Raw genomic sequence first — 23,461 nt, forward strand, 5'->3', positions numbered from 1 at the left:
TTGGATTTTAAAAAAGAGAGGATGGAGCATTTCCTCAGGCAAGACAAGTAGTAGCCAAGGTCCACTGAGACTTGAGGAACCATGCAAGTAAGTCATGCAAAGTTGCAGAAAATAAAATGTTGGCCTTTAAGTTAGAGTATTGGGATGCAATAAAAGTTTTACTGTATCTATACAAAACCAGGGTTAGACTGCCCTCTACAGTACTAAATGATATGCTGATCACCAGGCCATCAGAAGGATACAGCAACCTAAGACAGAATGGGGTGCACGTACCAAAATTATTATTGGACTCCAAGAATAAATTTTGAGAAGATGTTACTGAAGCAAGCATTGAGGAGTAGCAATAGATTCCAAGAACATCCATATTTTTCAAAGTTGTCAGGACCCAGCATGCTACTACTAGAGAAAAAGCTTCAAGCAATCACAACTGTACTTGGCCGTAAATGAAGAGTAAACGTTGAATTGAGGCAACCTGACCATTACAGAGAGCAGGTCTTCAAATAATTTGGTTCACTTTTTAATGTTAAAACATGGCTGATAGCACAGGCTAAAGGGTCTATATGAACTGATCCTTCCTGAAACTTCCTATAAATCTACCTATATTGGATCTTCTGATCTATCCACCACCACTCCCCTGTTATCCCCAATAACGCTACCCTCTGAGCTCTCTCTCCGTCTCACTCTCTGATCTGCAGACATGGCTGGTATCTGCAGCTTTCCTTGCCAAGTGGATCACCCTTTAAACCATCTTGGGATTGGAGCTAAGAACTGCAGTTGGAGATAATGGAGTCACAGATCGCCACAGCACAAAAACTAGTCCTTTGATACATGCAGTCTGCATCATACTACCAGTCTGCCTAGCCCCAACAACCTACACCTGGATCATGGCCCCTGCACTTCCCTATCTCCTAAACATACACACCAGGTCCAGAAAGGTTCTCATCACAGAAACAAAGGATATGAGCGAGCATTAGAAGCATAAATAAAAGCATTCATCAAACAACAGGACATAAGATGAGAACAATGCACACAAGTCACACTGTGGTGGAGAACAAATGGAAAACTACTGCTTGGTGCTCTCAAATCAACCATTAGGAAGTACGTTTCAGAGAGCATGTGGAAAAACTCAAACTCCCTCCTAAAAGGCTGTATTAAAGTGATCAAGAGTAGATGTTGGCAGGTGTCATAAACAAATCTGGGGCTTTGGAACTGGATTATTTTCCTCAATATTTCACAACACCAAGTGACTGCATGAACATACTTGGATGAAGTGGCCCAATGGGTTGTTTGAACACAGATCAGTGTTTCTATTGTGATGAGCAAACCAGGCTGAGATGGGGTCCAGAGTTGACCCCCCTGTGAACTATGCTGCTAATGAGAGAAAGAGATGGGGGGGGGGGAGGCATTCCGCACAGATGAGAGAGAGAGACAGATGATTTAATATTATGGCTCCCTGACTGATTGTTTACCCTTTACTCCAAGGACACTTCTGCCTGCTTGTAAGATTCCTGCAGAGACAGCAAGACAGCTGGTTTGATGGACAGCCAGTGTCCAGCAAGTGATGATAAAAAGCTTCTAAGGCACAGGCAGACACACCATGGGACACTGAAAGAGCATTGTGCACCCACATGAAGATGGGGGTATGGAGGATCGATTCAGGGGGAAATCAATCAGTGGCTCACGGTGTGTGAAGGTGTGATCGGCGGGGGCTTGTTTGTGTGTCCACCCTTGCCTGGGTGACAGGTCTACCACTGAAGAACGGTTGTACGGGGTCACAGTCGGTGACCAGAACAGGACAGGAAGACAATGGGAAGATTGGAGATGACATCATATCTCCCTCTCTCCCCCCCCCCCCCACGGTACACCAGCAACTACCTTGACCTAAAGGAAACTGAACTCTTCACCATCGTAAAACTATTCATTTACCCCCAGACTTTGAAAGAGCTTGGTTTTGATTCCTATTTCCACATGTCTGTATATATCATTGATAACCTGTTTCATATATTTGCATTTTATAGTACTGTATTACTTAGTTTACTAAAACACTTAGTTACAGTAACACCAGGCTCCAACGTGTATTCCATGACTGTTGGTTTGGTAACGTGGTAACGTGGTCACGGGGTACGTGACACTATCAACAATGGTATCACACAGGAAGGAAAGTGGACAAGACGAACCTTGCTGGCATGTTCACACCTTTTCCTGAGGTAGTCATTCTCATTCTGGAGTTGCTTCATGTCCAGCATGGGAAGCCGAGCTCCATCTTCCAGGCACTTTTCTACCTTCTGCTGTAGGCTAGGTTTAAAAACATCAGAAGGCAAATAATGAGGGCACTGAATATCAAAGGTAAACAGAAACACAGTTAAACTGCTATAAATCCGTGCTCAACAGGACAAGGTCGGCGGAATGAAAGGTCGATTCTGTGTGTGCGTCCGTTCAGCTGCCGACTACTGAGAACTGATGTCCTTGCCAATAACACCTGTGGATCATCAATGCATAGGAAATGTCAATCAGTGACTTGAGCTATCTATATTCTTGATGACTGCATGTTTTACTGCTGTCTTATATTTCTTATATGCGCTTTGTACTGTGTGTGACTGTTTGTACTGTTTTGCACCTTGGCCCAAGAGGATCGCTGTTTCATTTGGCTGTATTCATGGGTATTCATGTATAGTTAATTAAACTTAAATATGAACTTGATGATACAGTGCACGAATGAAAAAAAAATGATTTTTGTTTGGTTCAAAGGCATTGACTTGAAACTGACTTGAAATTTTATTTATTCCTTTTCCTATGTGACCTGCTGAATTTTTCCCCATATTCCCAATTCCATAAAGCCACATGAGGCTGCCCTTAGCATTCACAGCAACACTTTACTGGTGTCAGGACAGAAGACTTGTCACTTTTAAGCACACACTTCTCTCATCCATTATCCAAAAGCAGTATTTGTTGCATTGTACTCATTTCTTTTAACAAAAAGATCAAAGTCTTGGAGCTCATTATGTAACACAACCATGAGCTGACCGTATATTTATTACATGGACAGGAGAAGTTCAAAGTGTGCAGGGTTGCAATAGTCACATGGTTCTCAAAATCAATTGTGATTAGATACTATTTTTTGCCATCACAAATAAACAGCGAGATATGGAAGATGTTTTGTGCATTGAAATCTTCTGTAATTCACACCGTTCAATTCAACACGCTTACATCAACATATGGTGTGTGCAGTTCTTTAAAGATAAAAGAGAAATTGCCACCTTAAAATGTATTTTTTAATGATTGAAATCAAATGGGTGGCCAGTCTTCCACCCTATGCCTACAGAAGATGTTTTAAAAAATTAAAATAAAGTTGTTATAATAGCGTTAGGACATTCCTCAAGTAAATTTGACAAGAAAGCAATGGCCCTGAACAGGAACTCAAGGTAGTATATGGTACAATATATATCCTTTCATAATAAATTTACTTTGAACTTTAGTACTGCATACCAAATGCAGCCTCACTAATGACTTGTACAATTGTAACATATTGTTCCAGCTCCTATATTCAATGCCCTGACTTGAAGGCCAGCATACTAAATACCCTTTTTACCATTCTCACTACCTGTGACTCCACTTTCCATAAACTTGTTCTCCAAGGTTCCTCTGTTCCATTACATCCTGTAGTGCCCTACCATTCACAGAGAAATATGGACCGAGCACAAGAAATTGTGACGACCAGCTGGGTGGGCTCAACGGTTAGCATGGACTCATTTGGTCCAAGTGCCTGTGTCCAAACTGTATTGTTCTATGCCTGTGAACTGGAACATACAAACCCTATAAAGCACAGCATCTAGGGAGCAAAGAAAAATGATTATATATAATCAGTAAATGCTGCTTTTTCTACAAGGCTGAGTAACCACACAAGATTTTATTTTGGGAATAGAGGAGAAAGCTCAAATGATTATGGTGGGCAGTGGAATAAATCAACACAGCTGCAGATAAAATAATTCTTGCTGAATCAAATCTGTGACATTTTGCCCCCTATTTTTGTACATTTAATGTGCAAAGCAAGAAATAAGGTGATGGGGTCTGCGTTGTGTTGATGGGGTCTTTATTTCTTGCTTTGAACATGAAGTTTGTACGGGGTAAGGTGTCTTGATACAGCATAGTATTATTGGCCCAGATGCTGTGATTGCAAGGTCAGCAAAATAATTATCTCATCAATTAGAAACTGACTGTAACTTCAGAGAATAACTTGGATGCTTAAATCCTGAAATTGAGGAAGAGGCCTTCAGGACCATGGCTCTGGCAAGAATCCCAAGTTGTGATGGCATCAGTCTGGCACACTCTTTGCTCAGTTGCAATCCTCTAGATTTCAGATGCCAGCCTTAGCATTTGCTCTAGCTGGTTGCATTGAGGAGCACATCCCACCCATCCAAACTATTCGGCAGTATCCGGGTCTGGAGAAGATGACACTGTTGGTGGTTCCTTCTCCCCAACAACGTGCGCTCTCTTGTGATCTTGCCCAGGCCTAATCTTCAGTAATCAGTGAATTTGTGAGAAAGTCATATTTTTATAAACTGTTCTTGCTGCAAAGCACACTGAAAATGTAATGTGGTGAGGTGCGAAGTGTGTGGAGGTTTCATTGGTAGACAGAACTGAGACTAATGCTTAACAACATCTCAGCTGAATATGTGTGTATTATTAATAACTCAGAGTTCAAAGTAAGTATAGTATTAAAGGATGTATATGCCAATATATACCATGCTGAGATGCATTCACAGTAGAACAAAAATACAATAGGATCAATGAAGAACTACACACAAAGACTGACAAACAGCCAATGTGCAAGCAAAGGTAAACTATTCAAACTTAAAAAAAAGATAGTAATAATAGTAAGTATTATTAGTGATAATAAGTAATACTGAGAACATAAGTCCTTAAAAAGAATCCATAGGTTGTGTTTGGTGATCAGTTCAGTGTTGAGTTGAGTGAATTGGGGTTCATGTGCCCAATGATGGAGAAAATTTATAAGAATGTTGACTGGACTTGAGAATCTGAGTTATAAGGAAAGGTTTAATAGGTCAGGACTTTTATTCCCTGGAATGTAGAAGAATGTGGGGAAATTTGATAAGGTATACAAAATTATGAGGGATATAGATAGGGTAAATGCGAGCAGGATTTTTCCACTAAAGTTGGGTGAGGCTAGAACTAGAGGTCATGGGTTAAAGCTGAAATGTGAAATGTTTAAGGGGAACATGAGGGGAAACTTCTTCATTCAGAGGGTCATAAGAGTGTGCAACCAACTACCAATGGAAGTGGTGGATGAGGGTTAGATTGAAGAAAAGTTTGGATAAGTACAGTACATGGCTGAGAGGGGCATGGAGGGCTAAGGTTCAGATGCAAATCGATGGGACTAGATAGAAAAATAATTCAGCACGGAAATGGGCTGAAGGGCCTGTTTCTGTGCTACAGTGCTCCATGACTCTGTCTTCAATGTAATGCCATGGACCATTTATTTACGAGAGCAACAATGCCTCAGTTTGACAATTCATTTGAAGGATTTTATCTCTAAAAATGCAGCACTCCTTAAGCATTTCACTACAATTGCTACCTAGATTTTTGTCCTCTCGTCTCTAGAATGCAAGGACAAATTAGAGCACGCAAAGGCAGAAAACAGTTATCTGATGAATTATTACCTTTGCACAGTAGTGACCAATTCCTTCTCCCTTTTTTTCAAGTTTTCCAGAAGGACCTCCTTCTCTCTGCAAAGGACCCGATTTTCTCCTAGTTTTCTCTCAAAATCTTTGAAGGCACTCTGAAATTGTTCATTTTTCTCTTCCAGGATTGTAAGCTGGAGTGTCAACAACAGGAGTGTTTCAGTCAGTACAGACAAAAATATTCAAGTATTGTACAGAATGATATTACATCATACTATGAACTAATGCATCTTACACAAAAAACCTTTGTCACCTGGATTTAGAGTGACCATTTAGCAGTCACAGATGCTTTTCCACTTGCTCATAATGAGGTTATTCTGCAGTCACAACCCAGTGTTGGATCTCATAACAGCCTTGTTGCCCACTTACTGCTCCCTTGATAAAATACATTCACAAATCCTGATTGCCATATCAGCTGATATTGTATATCATTATCATCATTATCAGGTGCCATGCCCAGTCTGAGCTTTGACTGCCATGACCCACACACTCCTGTTTTGGGTCAAGTGGATCAATTTATTGGTATTCATTTCCAGTTCTCTGGCTGCTGTCTCCATCATCATTTGTCTTTGCCTTCCTCTTGCTTTCTTCCCTTCAATCTTTCCCTTTCTTTCTTTCTTTCTAAATCTTTTTATTAGTATTAGTAATATGGACAGAATACAAATGATATAATGATAAAAAAATTACCAACATACACATTCCATTAATATGAAAAAAAACATACATAATAGTTACAATATATATGAGTTTACCAAGACCTAAGCCATAAGATATATGTATGGACATAATAAATCTAAATATTTCACAATGTATAATATAAAGAAAACAGAAAAAGGAAAGAAAAAAAACAAAAAAAAATTTATAATGCAAAACTAGCTAATCTAATAACTATAACTAATAAGTAATAAAAAAAAGAAACAAAAAAAAGAGAAGGAAAAGAAAAAAAAAGAAGGGGGGCTGTTTATAATATCTCACAAAAATAAGTATTCATCAATGCCGTCACTTCCGGTCCTCTCAAAATACATAAGCTAAAAGCTGGGAAATCAAATGAACTTGGCACAGGGTCATGTTACATCATATGAAAATGTTGAATAAATGGTCTCCATAACTTTTCAAATTTAATAGAAGTCTCAAAAGTACCACTTCTAATTTTTTCTAAATTTAAACATAGCATAGTTTGAGAGAACCAATTAAATACAGTGGGAGGATCAATTTCTTTCCAATTCAACAATATAGATCGTCTAGCCATCAGAGTTAGAAATGCAATCATTCGACGGGCTGAAGAAGATAAATGCAGTGAGTCTAACATTGGTAAACCAAAAATTGCGGTAATAGGATGAGGTTGTAAATCGATATTCAAAACTGCAGAAATAATATCAAAAATATCTTTCCAATATTTCTCCAAAAATGAACACGACCAAAACATATGAGTTAAAGACGCAATTTCAGAATGACATCTATCACAAATAGGACTTATATGAGAGTAAAAACGAGCTAATTTATCCTTGGACATATGGGCCCTATGTACGACCTTAATCTTTCCCATAATTACCGTGCATTCTAACTCCTCTTTCCTAATCACATGTCCAATGAAGTTACGTTGTCTTTTCATGATCTCATACATTATTTCTCTTTTTGTGCTTGCTCTGTTCAAGACATCCTCATTAGATATTCATTTCGTCCATGATATTCTTTGCATCCTCAAAAACCACATCTCTGCTGTTTCAATTCATCTCCTCATGTTACTAGATATTGTCCAACATTCTGAGCCTTATAACATAAATGCATAAACGCAACGTTTCAATACTCTGAGGAGGGTTGTCGTGCCTAGTTTTAGTGTTGGTCAGTAAACTCTTCATTCTGGCAAAGGTGTCTTTTGCCATCTCTATTCTTCTTTTGATGTCTATGTTGATGTGAAGGTCATCACATCCTCCTTAATAAAACTAGCTGCCTATGCCAATTATCTTCATCCCTACCCCTTCCCTTGTCACTGTTTTAACACTTCCAATACTCTCCTCAACAGCTTCCCATGCTCTACCCTCTGTTATCCAGAATATTATTACTGCATTCTATCCTGAATTGATCCTCTTTGTTCCTCAACTATACACATGCCAAAGAACATGAGTTTCTGGGGATCAGTGCAATTTTATTTATTAAGATTATAGCATGGAATAAGCCCTTCCGATCCTTACAGCTATGTTGCCCTGTAATCCCCCAATTTAACCTGAACCTAATCACGGGACAATTTACAACGGGCAATTAACCTACCAACCGGTATGTCTTTGGATGGTGGGAGGAAACAGGAGCACCCAGAGCAAACCCACGCAGTCACGGGGAGAACGTACAAAATCCTTACAGGCAGCATCAGGAATTGAACCCAAGTCACCTGTACTGTAAAGTGTTGTGCTAACCACTACCCTACTGTGCCACCCCATCTACATTCTCAAACGTTTGAATATCTCGCATGCATCCACTCAATAACATTACCAAAATTGCAACACACAAAAAAATACCGCAGGAACTCAGCAGGTCAGGTGGCATGTATGGAGGGGAACAAACAGTCGATGTTTTGAACTGAGACCCATCACAGGACAGGAAAGGGGGAGAAGTCAGGATGTGAGGGAAGAAGGAGGAGTACAAGCTGGCAAATGATAGAGAGACCAGGTGAAGGGGTGGGGGGGGGACTGGTGGAGAATGAAGTACGAAGTTGGGAGTGGTTCTTCTCAGTTTCTTGCAACCTCTCCCTTAACCACACCCAAAAAGCTTCTCCCTCACCTGCCAGCTTATAGTCCTTCCCCTCTCCCTCCCCCTACCTTCTTAATTCTGGCTTCTGACCTCTTCTTGACGAAGCATCACAACCCAAAATATCAACTGTTTATTTCTCTCCACAGATGTTACCTGATCTGTTGTGTTGCTCCAGCATTTTGTGTGCATTACTCTGGATTTTCAGCATCTACAGAATCTCTTATGGTGTGTTTATTAAAATTGTATTCCCTGCCAAATATGCTAGAGCTTTCAGCAACTTTAGATGCTGTCTGTAAGGAGCTTGTATGTTCTCCCATGACTGTATGGGTTTCCTCTGGGTGCTCCAAGTGGTTTCCTCCCACAGTCCAAAGGCTTACCAGTTGGTAGATTAATTGGTCATTGTAAATTGCCCTGTGATTAGGCTAGGATTAAATTGGGGGTCGCTGGGTTGGGCAGCTCCATGGGCCAGAAGGGCTTATTCTGCATTGTTTCTCAATAATTATAGAATTTTGTTTTAATTTCTCCTACAAGATACCTCCCTCCCCCCCAGCATTAAAAAAGGCCCTAATGCACAACACAAATCCCCTAATTCATTGAAGTCATCATATCATTTCGGTTGAACTTTCAAAGATCATATTGGTTATGAGACAACGTATCACATTCCAGATCCGCTCACATTCTTAGTGTTAAGTGGTTTTCATTTAGGGCATCATGCTCAACTAAATTAAATTGCAATAAAGGTCACATCTGTGGGAGATCTTTCTTCAGATGGTGGTGACTAGGATTAGTCTTTCCTTTGTATACGGCAGTTGCAGTGATCAGAGCCTGTCATCAACTTCCAGCACAAACCAGAGAAATCTGCATTTGCTGGAGATTTTTCCGTGTTGATCAAGTTTCAGCAGCTTCGTCCACTCTCCATCGCAGTTCAAACTAAGTGAGTCTTTCCTACTATTAATGCTGCCATATGAATAAAAAAGTATTTAGATTTTTTAATTAATTTAATGAGTAAACCTATAACTACTTCATTCCTGTGCTGTATGGTTCTATGTTCTAAACTTTTAGATAGGTACCTGAATGTGAGGGAAGTGGAAAGATGTGGGCATTATGTCGGTAGATAGGTTAGTTTCATTTGCTATTTGATTACTAATTTAAATTGGTTCAGCAGAAAATAGTGGGCTGAAGAGCCTGTTTCTGTGTTGTACTGCTCCATTTTCTATGTATGATGGAAGCTGTGTGTGGTGAACTATGTGCCTGTCTGGACACGCCCCCTGCTGACTGCTCCTGTGGCTCCTCCCACAGGCCCCCGTATAAAGGCGATCTGAGGCCTGACGCTCGGCCTCAGTCTCCAGGACATAGTATGATGGACACTCACTCCTGGTTCCTTCTTCCAGTCAATAAAAGCCAATATCTCGCCTTACGTCTCAGTGTGAGTTATTGATGGTGCATCACTGTGATTTATATTAAGTATTCTTTACAGTGGTTCAGAAGTTGTGAAGTTCTACTAATAGTAATTCACCTAACATAGGAGATTTTGAAAACACAACACCAAGCTACTTGAGTACTCAGTAAAGTCTTTACATAAAAGAAACAAATTAAATTAGTTTAAATTTAGCTGACTTTAAGTAATTTTGTACTTACGTTTGATTTCAAGTTCAAAGCTCAAAGTAAATTTATTATCGAAGTACATACAGGATATGTCATCAAAATTCCAAACCAACTAGACACACAGAGAATGTGCAAAGACAACAAACACAAAAAGAAAGAATTAAAAAATAATAAATAATTGTGATAAATATTGAGAACATGAGATGAAGAGTCCTTGAAAGTGAGTCCATTGGTTGTGAGAACAATTCAATGATGGGGCAAGTGAAGTTGAGTGGTTACCCCCTTTGGTTCAAGAGTCAGATGGTTGAGTGGTTATAACTGTGGCTGAACCTGGTGGTGTGAGTCCTGAGGATCTTGTATCTTCTTCCTCATGATAGCAGCAAGAAGAGAGCGTGAACTGGGTGGTAGGGGTCCTTGATGATGGATGCTGCTTTCCTACAACAATGCTCTGTGTTAATGTGCTCAATAGTGGGGAGGGCTTTACCTGTGATGATCTGGGCCGTATCCATTACTTTTTGTAGGATTTTCTGTTCAAGGGCAATGGTGTTTCCATACCAGGCTGTGATGCAGCCCCACTCAATATATTGTCCACCACTCATCTATTGAAGTTTGTCAAAATTTTAGATGTCATGCCAAATATTTGTAAACTCCTAAGGAAGTAGGGCACTGTTGCGGTTTCACTGTTGAACTTACATGCTGGGCCCAGGGCAGGTCCTCTGAAAGGATAACACCAAGGAATTTAAAGTTGCTGACCCTCCCCACCTCTGATCCCTCAAGGAGACTGGTTACTGGACCTCCAATTTCCTCCTTTTGAAGAAAATAATCAGTTCCTTCATCTTACTGACATTGAGTGAGAGGTTGGTGTTATGGCACCACTCAGCCAGATTTTCAATCTCACTCCTATATGCTAATTTGTCACAACCTTTAATTCAGCTTATGACTGTGATGTCATCAGCAAACATAAATATGGCATTGAAGCTGTGCTTAGCATCACAGTATAAAGTAATATTGTACTGAAGTCCTGAAGAAGGGGTAGCCCAAAACATTGACTGTTCATTCATCTCCATAGATGCTGCCTGACCTGCTGGGTTCCTCAGGCATTTTGTGTGTGTTGCTCTGGATTTCCAGTGCTCTTGTCTTTAATATATTGTACTGATGTTTTATTTACTCAAAAGGGACCTTATTAGAATTGCAAGAGAAATTGTGGAGTTGTTTGTACTTGCAAATTAATTTGCATAATTCTACAGATGAAAGGTGGTGATGTAAAGATGTGTATAACTATGGTAATAAAGCATTCCACAAATGATTCTTTGAAATAATTCACATCAAGAAATTAATTAGAATCTACTGATAGCTGCCCAAAGCTCAATTTGATTATTTCCACCTTTCAGAGAGAGAAATGAATATAAAAGTTGTATCTCATTGAATCTGAATAGCATGTTGCACAAAGTTCCACAGATTCACTCCCTTCATCTAATGTCAAATCAGAAATACAAGACTAATCGCTTCATTGTTTTTCTGTAGAAATGCGTGCTTCTTGAAGTATAGCATACACGTATGTGTGTGAGAAATGAAAATGTCATAATTAGTAAGAAAGACCCTATTTCACATCAGAATGGTTCAATTTGTACATAATGTATTTTGCAATAGCTCTAGTTTCAAAAGACCAATTCCTTTGAGGGCTGGGAATATATAATTTCAAAAATACAAGGAAGTCTGCAGATGCTGGCAATCCAGAGCAACACACACAAAATGCTGGAGGAATTCAGCAGGTCGGGCAGCATCTATGGAAGCGAACAAACAGTTAATGTTTTGGGCTAAGTAAGACCCTTCTTCAGGGCTGAAAAGGGGGGAAGATGCCAGAATGAAAAGGTAGGGATGGGAAGGGGAGGAAGCTGGCTAGAAGGTGAGAGGTGAAGTCAGGTTAGGAAAGGTGAGGGGCTGGAGGGAAGGAATCTGATAGGAGAGTAGAGTGGACCGTGGGGGTGCGGAGACCTGGGAGGAAGTGATAGGTATGTGAGAAGAGGTAAAAGGTCAAAGTGAGGAATAGGAGAAGATGGGAGGGAGAGGAAATGCTTTTTTTAAATGATCGGAAGGAGAAATCGACATTCATGCCATCAGGTTGGAGGATATCCAGACAGGATACAAGGTGCTGCTTCTTCATCCTGAGCGTGGCCTCATCTTGGCACAAAAGGAAATCATGAACCGACATTCGGAATGGGAATTAAAATGCTTGGCCAATGTGAAGTCCCACTTTTTAATTCAAATATTTTTATAATTTCTATTGCCACTTATATGGTTGTGATAGAAATAATGCAAAATCACAAATGACATTTATTTTCATTTAATGAAAATCAGAGCAATTCTTTCCTGTCAAATTACTCTTAATTTTTGAACTTTCATTGTTAAAATGCTCTCTAAAATTCTGTTTGACTTAATTTCAAATAGTATGGACAATGTGCTAAAATTGAGAACCATTTCCAGCAATTGAAGAATATATCAGTAGATAAGGCTACAAAAGTAATTAAAGAACAAAGCTCTGTACATGGATACACTTAACATTTAAAGTGCAGCGGATTTGTCGAGGGTAACTAATGAGGATAAGCAAACTGCAATCACATCTGAATACTGAAGGGCCTCCGGCATTTAGATCAGGAAAAGATGGAGAAGAGAATCTGTCTACTAATTGTGCTCTAACACAACAGAGAGGTATGACCCGAGTGAATGAAGCAGTTTGGGTAGAGATGAAAAATAATGAAAGCACGACGACACTTGTGAAGGCCCCCAGAACGGAAAGCATATGATAGGACAAACAAAAACGATGAAAATTTACACTTGAAATAAAAACAGAAGATGTTGAAAACAGAAGCTGATAAAGAAACCTCAACATAAAATGTTAATTGTTTCCATAAGGCCTTAAGACTCAAGAACAGAACTAGGCCACTTGACCCATTAATGGAATCTCTTGGCCATTCCATCACAGCTGACTTATTATCCCTCTCAACTGTATTCTGATATACCCGATGACTTGGCCTCCTCAGCCATCTGTGGTAATGAAGTCCACAGACTTGCTAAAGAAATTCTGTTTCATCTTGGTTCTACAAGGATGTCCTTCTATTCTCAGGCAGTGCCTTTTGCAGCTATAGGAAACATCATCACCAGGTCCACTCTATCTGGTCCTTTCAATATTCAATGGGCTTTAATTAGTTTACCCTCTCTTCTGAACTCCAGCAAGTACAGGCTACTGCCTCCTTGTCCTAGACTCCACCACCAGGGGAAACATTCTTTCCACACCTACTCTGTCTAGACCTTTCATTCAAAAAGGTTTCAATGAGATCCTCTCCTCATCCTTCTAAATTCCAGCGAGTACAGACACAAAGCTTGTATAAAGTTTTGTGCAGAGTATATGCCTGTCAGAATAAAGGGTAAAGATAACAGGTTTAGAGAACCTTGCTTTTCAAGAGATATTGAGGCCCTGGTTAAGAAAAAAAATGAGTTGCATAGCAGGGAGAGGCAGGGCTAATAGAAGGCATAGAGTTGACAAGGTGAAGGTGAATCCAAAAGGACCCTACGGCTATGTTAAAAGCAAGAGGACTGCAAGGGTCAAAATTGGTCTTCTGGAAGATCAGATTGGTAATCCATTTGTGAAGTCAAAAGAGAGAGGAGATCTTAAATTGATTTTTTTTTTTGCATCTGTATTTGCTCAGGAGATGGACGTAGAACCAATCAAAGTGAGGCAAAGCAGCATCAAGTTCATGGACCCAAAACAGATTACAGAGGAGGAGTTGTTTGCTGTCCTGAGGCAAATTAGAGTGGATAAATCCCTATGTCCAGACAAGTTGTTCCCTTGGACCCTGTAGGAGACAAGAGTGCAAAAATTGCTGGGACCCTAGCAGGCATATTTAAATTATCCTTAGTGACAGGTGAGGTGCCGGAGGATTAGAGGATAGCTAGTGTTATTCCATTGTTTAACAAAGGCTCTAAACATAAAATAGGAAACTATAGGAAGCTGCCAAAAAGTGGTGAAGGCAAGGCAGTGGATGCTGTCTACGTGGACTTTAGCAAGCTAATTGACAAGTTCCTGCATGGGAGATTGGTCAAAAAGGTTCAGTCCCTTGGCATTCAAGATGAGGTACTAAATTTGATTAGATATTGGCTTTGTGGGAGAAGTCAGAAAGTGGTAGTAGATGGTTGGCTATCTGACTGGAGGCCTGTGACTAGTGGTATACTGCAGGGATTGGTGCTAGGTCCATTGTTGTCATATGTATCAGTTACCTGGATGATACTGTGATTAACTGGATCAACAAATTTGCAGATGACACCAAGATTGGGTCATAGTGGACAGCGAGGAAGATTATCGGAGATTGCAGTGGGATCTGGGCCAGCTGGAAAAGATGGGATGAAAAATGGCAGATGGAATTTAATGCAGACAAGTGGGAGGTGGTCCACTTTGGCAGGACCAACCAGGGTAGGTCTTACACAGTGAACGATAGGTCACTGAGGAACAAAGAGATCTGGGAATACAGATTCATTATTCATTGAAAGCGCTATCACAGGTAGATAGGGTCATAAAGAAAGCTTTTTGGCACATTGGCCTTCATAAATCAAAGTGTTGAGTACAGGAGGTGCAATGTTGTGTTGAATTTGTGTAAGACATTGTTGAGACCTAATTTAGGGTATTGTGTGCTGTTTTAATCACCTACTTGCAGGGAAGTGTAAATAAGATTGAAAGAGTACAGTTAAAATGTACAAGGATGTTGACCATTTCTCCTTGGAGTGACGGAGGATGAGAGGTAACCTGTTAGAGGTGTATAAGATGATGAGGGATGTTGATTGTGTGGATAGTCAGAGACTTTTTCCCAGGGCTGAAATGGCTATCATGAGAGGGCACAGTTTTAAGGTGCTTCGAAGTAGGCACAGAGGAGATGTCAGGGGTAAGTTTTTTACTCAGAGAGTAGTGAGTGCGTGAGATGGGCTGCCGGCAATGGTGGTGGAGGTCGGTACGATAGGGTCTTTTAAGAATCTCCTGAATAGGTACATGCAGCTTAGAAAAATAGAGGGCTATGGATAATCATAGGTAATTTCTAAGGTAAGGACATGTTCAGCACAGCTTTGTGGGCTGAAGGGTCTGTATTGTGCTGTAGCTTTTCTATGTTTCTGTGTTTCTAAAACCATGAGGGATATAGATAAGGTATATGCAAGCAGGTTAATTTTTTACCGAGGTTGTGTGGGATAACAACTAGAGATCATAGGTTAAAGGGGAATGGTAAAAAGTTTAAAGGGAATGAAGGGAAACTCCTTTACTCAGAGCTTTGTGAGAGTGTGGAATGAGTTGCCAGCTTAATGATAGGCTCCATTTTAATGTTTAAGAGATGTTTGGATTGGTACAAAGATGGTAGGGATATGGAGAGCTATGGTTCCGGTGCAGGTTGATGGGAGTAGGCAGTTTAAATGGTTCAGCATGAACTAGGTGGGCCAAAGGGTCTGGTTCTGTGCTCTACTTTTATATGATTACATGATTCTACCAACAAGTACTGATAATGATTTACTAGTTCAGCTGAATCATTCATTTTTTCCTCTGAGATCTCTGTTGGCAGAACTTTTTCAACATTGGAGCTATAATATATCAGAAAATCTTAAAAATAATGTACAATAATAGTGAAAGTTCTGTAAACACTGAATAATTCCGAGAACTTTTGTGGAGACAGAAACAAGTTAACATGCCCAGCTGTAATGAGGGCTGATTTTCTGTGGTGTGAAAGGCAATGGGTGTGGGAAGAAATACTTCAGCATAGTTTTAGCTATCTTTTCCAGCAGATTCCCTATCAGTGTGTGGGGAGAATGGGTGAGTGGTGGGGGTAGAGTGCGAGTCAGTGATGGGGGGATGGGAGCTGGTGGATAGGGGAGGTTAGTAGCATAGGTTGCTGGTCTTGAGGCTGGAGATGATCGCTGTGCGAAGATAATCATCCTGGAAGAAGCATAAAGCAGGCCTGGGGTTTTCAGGAGTGTGACATGCCAGCGATCCTGGGAGATCTTGGGGAGCTCAGAAAGATGGATCCTGTGATGGGAGAAAATGGATCTGTAAACAGATCAGTATTGGACATGGACAGAGGGGACCATCTTGACCAGTTTTGAGAAGATGTGTCTCCTTTTTGCTGCAATCTCCTTTAGTTTCAATTCAGAGTTCATGCTTGGTATTCCTTTGCTAGGTTTCCCCTTGCTCTACCTTTATTAAATGAGAGGCAGCAGCAGTGATAATGCTGTAGCTGGTCAAACCGCTTCATAGGATCAATGGCCAGAGTTTAATCCAGTGTTGTCTACACTGAGTGGCCATTTTATTAGGTACACCTGTATACCTGCTCATGAATGCACATATCTGATCAGCCAATCATGAGACAGCAAAACATGCAGACACGGTCAAGAAGTTTAGCTGTTGTTCAGACAAAACATCAGAATGAGGAAGAAATGTGATGTAAGTGATTTTGACTGTTGGTGCCAGATGGGGTGGTTTCAGTATCAGAGTAACTGCTAATCTCCTGGGATTCTTATGCACATCTGTCTCTAGAGTTTACAGGGAATGGTGAATAAATAAAATAAAACATTCAGTGAGTATCAGTTCTGTGGGCAAAAATGTCTTGTTAATGAGAGAGTTCGGAGGAGAATGGCCAGACTGGTTCAAGCTGGCAGGAAGGTGGAAGTAAATCAAGCAGGCATGAATTACAGCAGTGATGTTTAAATGGTCATCTCTGAATGTGTATTGAAACTTGAAGTGGATGGGGTACAGCAGCAGAAGACAACGAACATACACTCAGTGGCTACTTTATTCGATACAGGAGGTACGAGTACCTACCCTACTGTTATATGGTAGGGTAGGCCAATGCACAGGATAGGCAAACACTGTAGGCCATTGTAGACCCAGCCAATGCAAGATTTTCCCACAGCAAACATGTTAATTGCTTCTCCTGTTTGGAAAGAAATATTCAACATCCAAATTTCGAGGATGTAACCAGGAAGTTAGATGGGGGAGATCCAGTGGATGTAGTATACCTCGATTTTCAGAAGGCATTTGATAAGGTCCCACATAGAAGATTGGTGGGTAAAATCAAAGCTCAGGGCATTGGGGGGAAGGCATTGACATGGATAGAAAACTGGTTGGCAGATAGAAAGCAAAGGGTAGCGGTGAATGGGTGTTTCTCGGAATGGCAGGTGGTGACTAGTGGGGTGCCACAGGGCTCGGTATTGGGACCACTGCTGTTTACCATTTACGTTAACGATTTGGATGAAGGCATAGAAAATAACATCAGTAAATTTGCTGATGATACTAAGCTGGGTGGCAGTGTGACGTGATGAGGATGTTAGGAGAATTCAGGGTAACTTGGATAGGCTGGGTGAGTGGGCAGATACTTGGCAGATGGCATTTAATGTGAGTAAGTGTGAGGTTATCCACTTTGGGAGTAAGAACAGGAAGGCAGATTATTATCTGAATGGTGTAGAGTTAGGTAAGGGAGAAATACAAAGAGATCTAGGAGTCCTTGTTCATCAGTCACTGAAGGTGAATGAGCAAGTGCAGCAGGCAGTGAAGAAGGCTAATGGAATGTTGGCCTTTATTACAAAGGGAATTGAGTACAAGAGCAAGGAAATCCTCTTGCATTTGTACAGGGCCCTGGTGAGACCACACCTGGAGTATTGTGTACAATTTTGGTCTCCAGGGTTAAGGAAGGACATCCTGGCTGTAGAGGAAGTGCAGCGTAGATTCACAAGGTTAATTCCTGGGATGTCTGGACTGTCTTACAAAGAGAGGTTAGAGAGATTGGGCTTGTACACGCTGGAATTAAGGAGATTGAGAGGGGATCTGATTGAAACATATAAGATTATTAAGGGATTGGACAAGATAGAGGCAGGAAATATGTTCCAGATGCTGAGAGAGTCCAGTACCAGAGGACATGGTTTGAGAATAAGGGGTAGGTCATTTAGGACAGAGTTAAGGAAAAACTTCTTCTCCCAGAGAGTTGTGGGGGTCTGGAATGCACTGCCTTGGAAGGTAGTGGAGGCCAATTCTCTGGATGCTTGCAAGAAGGAGCTAGATAGGTATCTTATGGATAGGGGAATCAAGGGATATGGGGACAAAGCAGGAACCGGGTATTGATAGTAATTGATCAGCAATGATCTCAAAATGGCAGTGGAGGCTCGAAGGGCCGAATGGTCTACTTTTGCACCTATTGTCTATAAACTGTTTAATGGCGTATTTGCTATCAGCTTGTTCATTTGTGCTTAATAATGTTTGACCAAATTCTGAAAATCTGCCAGGAATGATCTCAAGTACTAATTACCTGTTGGCTCTGGCTCTGAAAGTCGTCTAGGGTGGGCAGGTCTGCAAGATATTTCTCCAAAGTTTCTATCCTCTGTTGCCGTTCATGACTTTGCTCAGATTCCTTTTGCATCTTCTTTTTCAGGCTGCTAATATACTTCTCTCGTGCCTTCATCTGAAACATTTTAAATAATAATTAATGAGAAACCAGTCTTTTTTCAGAAATATTTGGATTGGTGGTGCCATGGTAACATAGCAGTCCCCACAATTCTATTACAGCTCTGGGCATTCTGGAGCTTGGAGTTCAACAGCCATGCCATTCCGTAAGGAGTCTGTCTGTCCTCCCCGTGGAATACTTGGGTTTCCCCCAGTTGCTCTGGTTTTCTCCCACAATCCAAAGATGTACTGGGTAGGTTAAATGTTCATTGTAATTTGTCTTGTGAATAGGTTAGGGTTAATCAGGGTTGTCAGGATTTGCTGAGGCAGCATGGCTCGAAGGGCCGGAAGGGCCCACTCGGCACTCTATCAGTAAGTAAATAAGTTAAATAAATAATGACCTTCAGCCACTTCAGCCATTGATTTGCACAACCTGGAGAGTGGAAGGGGTGATGTGAACATTGAATCCAACTGTGCTCGCTTTCTGAACACCAAAGAACTACAATAGTTATGAAGAAGTTTACCAACTTAAACAGTTTATTCTGGGTAACTGTTCTGATTGCTTGTGTGCAGAACTTGGGTGTGCTCAATGACAGAGGAGCATTTGGATAGGTAAGATATCGAACTGGGTTGGGATGAACAGAACCAAACTGAATATGGACTCTTTCGAAGACTTTGTGGCTTGGTGCTTTATGTTCTGTGTCTTGCTTGTTTTATTTTGCCATATTGTGCAATTTGTTCTTTGTGCATTGGGGTCTTGATGTCTTTCTTTGTACAGTATCCATGGCTTTCTTTATTGCATGGCTGTCTGTCGGAAGACGAATCTCAGGGTTGTGTATCGCATATATACTCTGATAATAAGTGTACTTTGAATCTTTGAACATAGATGGGCGGGACTGAGAGAGATAAGGGGCTGAACAGAGGAAATTTGGAGTAGTTGGGTGGGCACTGTGGTCGTCAGGGACTGGTTGGGCAGAGGGCTCCTATCCATGCTGTGTTGGTCTAGACTCAAAATCAGTGCATCAGGAGAATGCCTCCACAGGCACAAGAACACAGAAGGCACCAGAGGTCAGGATTCAAGCTAGGCTGCTGGAGTAGTGAGGGAGTAGGTCTGCCAGCTCTGTCACCCAGCTACGCTACTCTGCACTTCCGTTTGAATTTCCATACAAATTGGGATGGAACAGGACAAGTGCTGTGGAAAATCATTGCCATGAGATTCTTGTATGCCTTCACAATCACACTGCTGTAATCTGTCTCCATGGCCAGCCCATAATCTAAGCTCCTGCAGAAGTTGGCAATGTTCCTCTTTTATCTCTATCTTTCTCCAATTCACATGACAATCTTCACCTCATCCCTATGTGTCCCTCTGTGTGAAAACGCTGCTCTGAAAATAATGAGTCCAATGCACAATTTTACAATGTTGCCAATATGGAGTTTCAACTATTCTCTTTGAAATCCAGCCACATTGACATCTTACTGTTAATAATCATTAAGAATACAATTATTTTTCAAGGGAAAAAGTCCTGAAATATATTTGGCACCAAGGTTGAAATTTACTAAAACTTCAGAAGAATATTAAAGTTTATTTGCACTATCTACAATTGTCATTTCACTGTATTAGTTCTATAAATCATCATTTAGACTCTCTACCTTCTCTTCAATTCTCTTCATATCTTCCATGTATTTTTGTGCATTTTTCTTGAGATTTTCTTTGAGACGTACAATTTCAAGTTCAGCAACCGACAGCCTTTGCTGTAGATCCTTTTTTCCACAGTCAACCACTTTGGACATTTCTGTAAGCTGTGAATGTCTCACATTCTCACAAGGAGGCTGAAGCTGCTAAAGAAAAATATTGCAATGTTTATTGGAAATTCTGGTACCTTGGTTATTTCATTACATCCCATCTTGTTGAAGATACAAGTCTCGACACCTTACACATTTAATTTCAATGGAACAAAGGGGTACAATTTTAGTGTAGACTAACTTGTGTGTATTTCTCTGGAGATAGTTGTTCAGACATCCACCATTCAGGGTGGCTCGGTAGTGTAGTGGTTAGCACAATCTCTTTACAGCGCCAGTGAACGCCGATCATGGTTTGATTTCTGCCGCTATCTTTAATGAGTTGATACAATTTCCCTATAACAACATGGTTATCTTCATGTGCTCCAGATACCTCCCATACTCCAAGGGTGTATGATTAGGGTCAGTGAGTTGTGGACATGTTACTTTGGTGCCCAAAGCGCAGTGACACTTCCAATTCCACCCCAGCACAATCCGCGGACTGTGTCGGTCATTAATGCTAAATGACACATTCACTGCACGTTTTGATGTACACGTGACAAAAAAGCTAATCTTTACAACCTTTCAGCTCAGTTGCAGCCAAACTTTGCTGTCAACTTTTTGAATGCTCCCTTGATTAGCTCTTCAAACCTATGATATTGAGAGGCCCATGCAAAAAAACTGACACCATGGAAGGATATAGAAAAGGTCAAAGTAACTTTTACTACATCGATGCCCTGGGAGTATCCACTTCATGGCTGCTGAGGTGCTTTTAAAGAGCAGTCATAATTATAAATAATGGATGTGGCTAAAGGTTAGTGCACAGAAAGTCAAAATTATCTTTCCTTTTGTTATCATTTGTTTTAAGCAGAACTATAGTATTCTGCAACTTCTCATGAAAAGATTATATCTCCCCCTGCACACATTTCCTGTAGGCAATTCCATCTCTCAAGTTGCATCTCCACCTGGTATGGGAGTAGCTGAGCATCGGACCAGAATTCTGTACAAAGGACTGTGAGAATGGCTGAGAGGATCAGAGGGGTCTCCTTAACATCCATTTGGGACATTTATCAGGAGTGCTGCATATGTGAGGCCCTTTATATTACTAAGGATCCCACCCATCCATCCAGCATCCTCTTGGACTTTGTCCATTGGGCAGGAGACGGCGATGCATAAAAACAAGAACGGTCAGGATGAGAAACCGTTTCTACCCTCAGATCATTAGGCTTCTGAATTCCCTGCTGCATCACTTTCAAAGTGTCCCTGGGTTAACCTGTTCTGTACCTTACAATATAATTTAAGTCCTGCCGACGAGGCTTGGCACGAAATGTCGACTGTATATTTTTCCATAGATGCTGTCTGGCCTGCTGAGTTCCTCCAGAATTTTGTGTGTGTTGCTTTAATTTATGCACTTTGCTTTGTTAACTTATGTGGAATTCATCCGTAGATTTCATTCTCACTTAGCTAAGTTGCTGTGTGTTATATGTACTATTGTGGTTTACACTTCCATCCAGAGAAATGTGGTCTTGTTTGACAGTATACACATATATAGTTAAATGACAATAAACTTGACTTGATGACTTGAGTTGACTTGATCACCACTCAAGCCTCTGTAATGGAGTTTGAACACACAATCTTTTTTCTGAGAGGAACATTTGCTATTGCTAAGGCAAGTCTAAAAAGCTGGATGGTTGATAATAAATGAATTGGTCAAGAAAATAAAGCACTCTGATAGAAAATAGATGAGATTGATAGATAAATGAATAAAGGTGTAATTAATCACCAGTAGGTTATTACTTATCCATGGGTTCAAGCTGCATCTTGAGAAGATGCCTGATTGGAAATCTCTGACAAAGATTATTTTTAATAGCATTGCAAAGAATCAGGGTGATGCACCATCAATAACTCTCTGAGACATGAGGTGAGATATTGGCTTTTATTGACTGGAAGAAAAAACAAGCAGCAATTGACCACCATGCTACATCCTGGAGACTGAGGGCCAGGTTCAGGCCTTAATCGCCTTTATGCCGGGGTCTGTGGGAGAAGCCACAGGAGCAGTCAGCAGGGGGCGAGTCCAGACAGGTATATGTAGTTCACCACACAGAGTCAAGGGAACTCCTGTTTCTAGGACCCTCTAGGCTATCTTACATATTATAAATAGGCTAGTAAGGGCAAGGTAGCTCTCAAGAATATCGTTAAACAAAAATAGAAATATTCAGCTCAGAAACACAAGAGATTCTGCAGATGCTGGAAATCCATTGCAACATGCACAAAACGCCGGAGGAATTCAGCAGGTCAGGCAACATCTATGGAAATGAATAAACAGTCAATGTTACGTGCTGAGACCCTTCTTCAGGACTGGAAAAAAGGGGGAAGATGCCAGTATAAAAAGGTGGGGGGAGCAGAAGGAGGATCGCTAGAGGCTGATAGGTGGAGCCAGGTGGGTGGGAAAGGTAAAGGGCTGGAGAAGAAGGAATTTAATAGGAGAGGAGAGTGGACCATGGGAGAGAGAGGAGGAGGAGGTGATAGGCAGCTGAGAAGAAGAGGTCAGAGTGGGGAATAGAATGAGGGAAGGGGGAGGGGAGAAATACTAGAAGACAAAATAGACATTCATGCCATCAGGCTGGAGGAATATGAGGTATATAACAGAATATGAGGTATTGCTCCTCCAACCTTGAGAGTGAGCTCATCGTGGCAAAAGTGGTTGCCATGGACTGACATGTTGGAGCATAAATGGGGAAAGATATTAAAATGATTAGCCACCAGAAAATTCCGCTTTTGGCAAATGGGCAGAGTTGCTTGACAAAGCTGTCCCCCTGTTTACAATAGATCAGGTCTCAGAAATGCAGAGGGAAGCTACACCAGGAGCACCAGATACAATAGATGACGTACTGCCTCACCTGGAAGGACTGCTTGGGGCCCTGATTGGAGGTCAGAGAAGAGGTGAGTGGGCAGGTGGAGAAATATTCAGTTCAGACTATATGTGTAGAGAGCATTAACATTCCAAGCCAATGATCCCGTATCATCACAAAGCTGAAATGTCACTTTGAATCTATTCACTGTACATGTTTAATAGAAATGGTTGGATTTTATATCCTCTTCTGAATGTAATCAAGATACAACATAACTGCTTACTTCCCATTCCCATTCCAACATGGTAGTCCATGGC

At 40.9% G+C, this 23,461-nt stretch overlaps 1 protein-coding gene across 1 annotated transcript in view; it reads right to left on the reverse strand.

Moving 5' to 3' along the window:
* Window positions 1-23,461, reverse strand: part of cep85l (centrosomal protein 85, like) — a 317,796-nt gene that overhangs the window by 17,947 nt on the left and 276,388 nt on the right. Inside the window, exons 6-9 of the mRNA XM_059981465.1 lie at window positions 20,164-20,352; window positions 18,380-18,532; window positions 5,679-5,833; window positions 2,178-2,295 (exon numbers count right to left, since the gene is read on the reverse strand). Coding sequence (XP_059837448.1) covers window positions 2,178-2,295; window positions 5,679-5,833; window positions 18,380-18,532; window positions 20,164-20,352 — 615 coding nt within the window. The remainder of the gene's footprint in view (window positions 1-2,177; window positions 2,296-5,678; window positions 5,834-18,379; window positions 18,533-20,163; window positions 20,353-23,461) is intronic.

Source organism: Hypanus sabinus, chromosome 10 (genome assembly GCF_030144855.1).
Source record: "Hypanus sabinus isolate sHypSab1 chromosome 10, sHypSab1.hap1, whole genome shotgun sequence".
Taxonomy (NCBI): domain Eukaryota; kingdom Metazoa; phylum Chordata; class Chondrichthyes; order Myliobatiformes; family Dasyatidae; genus Hypanus; species Hypanus sabinus.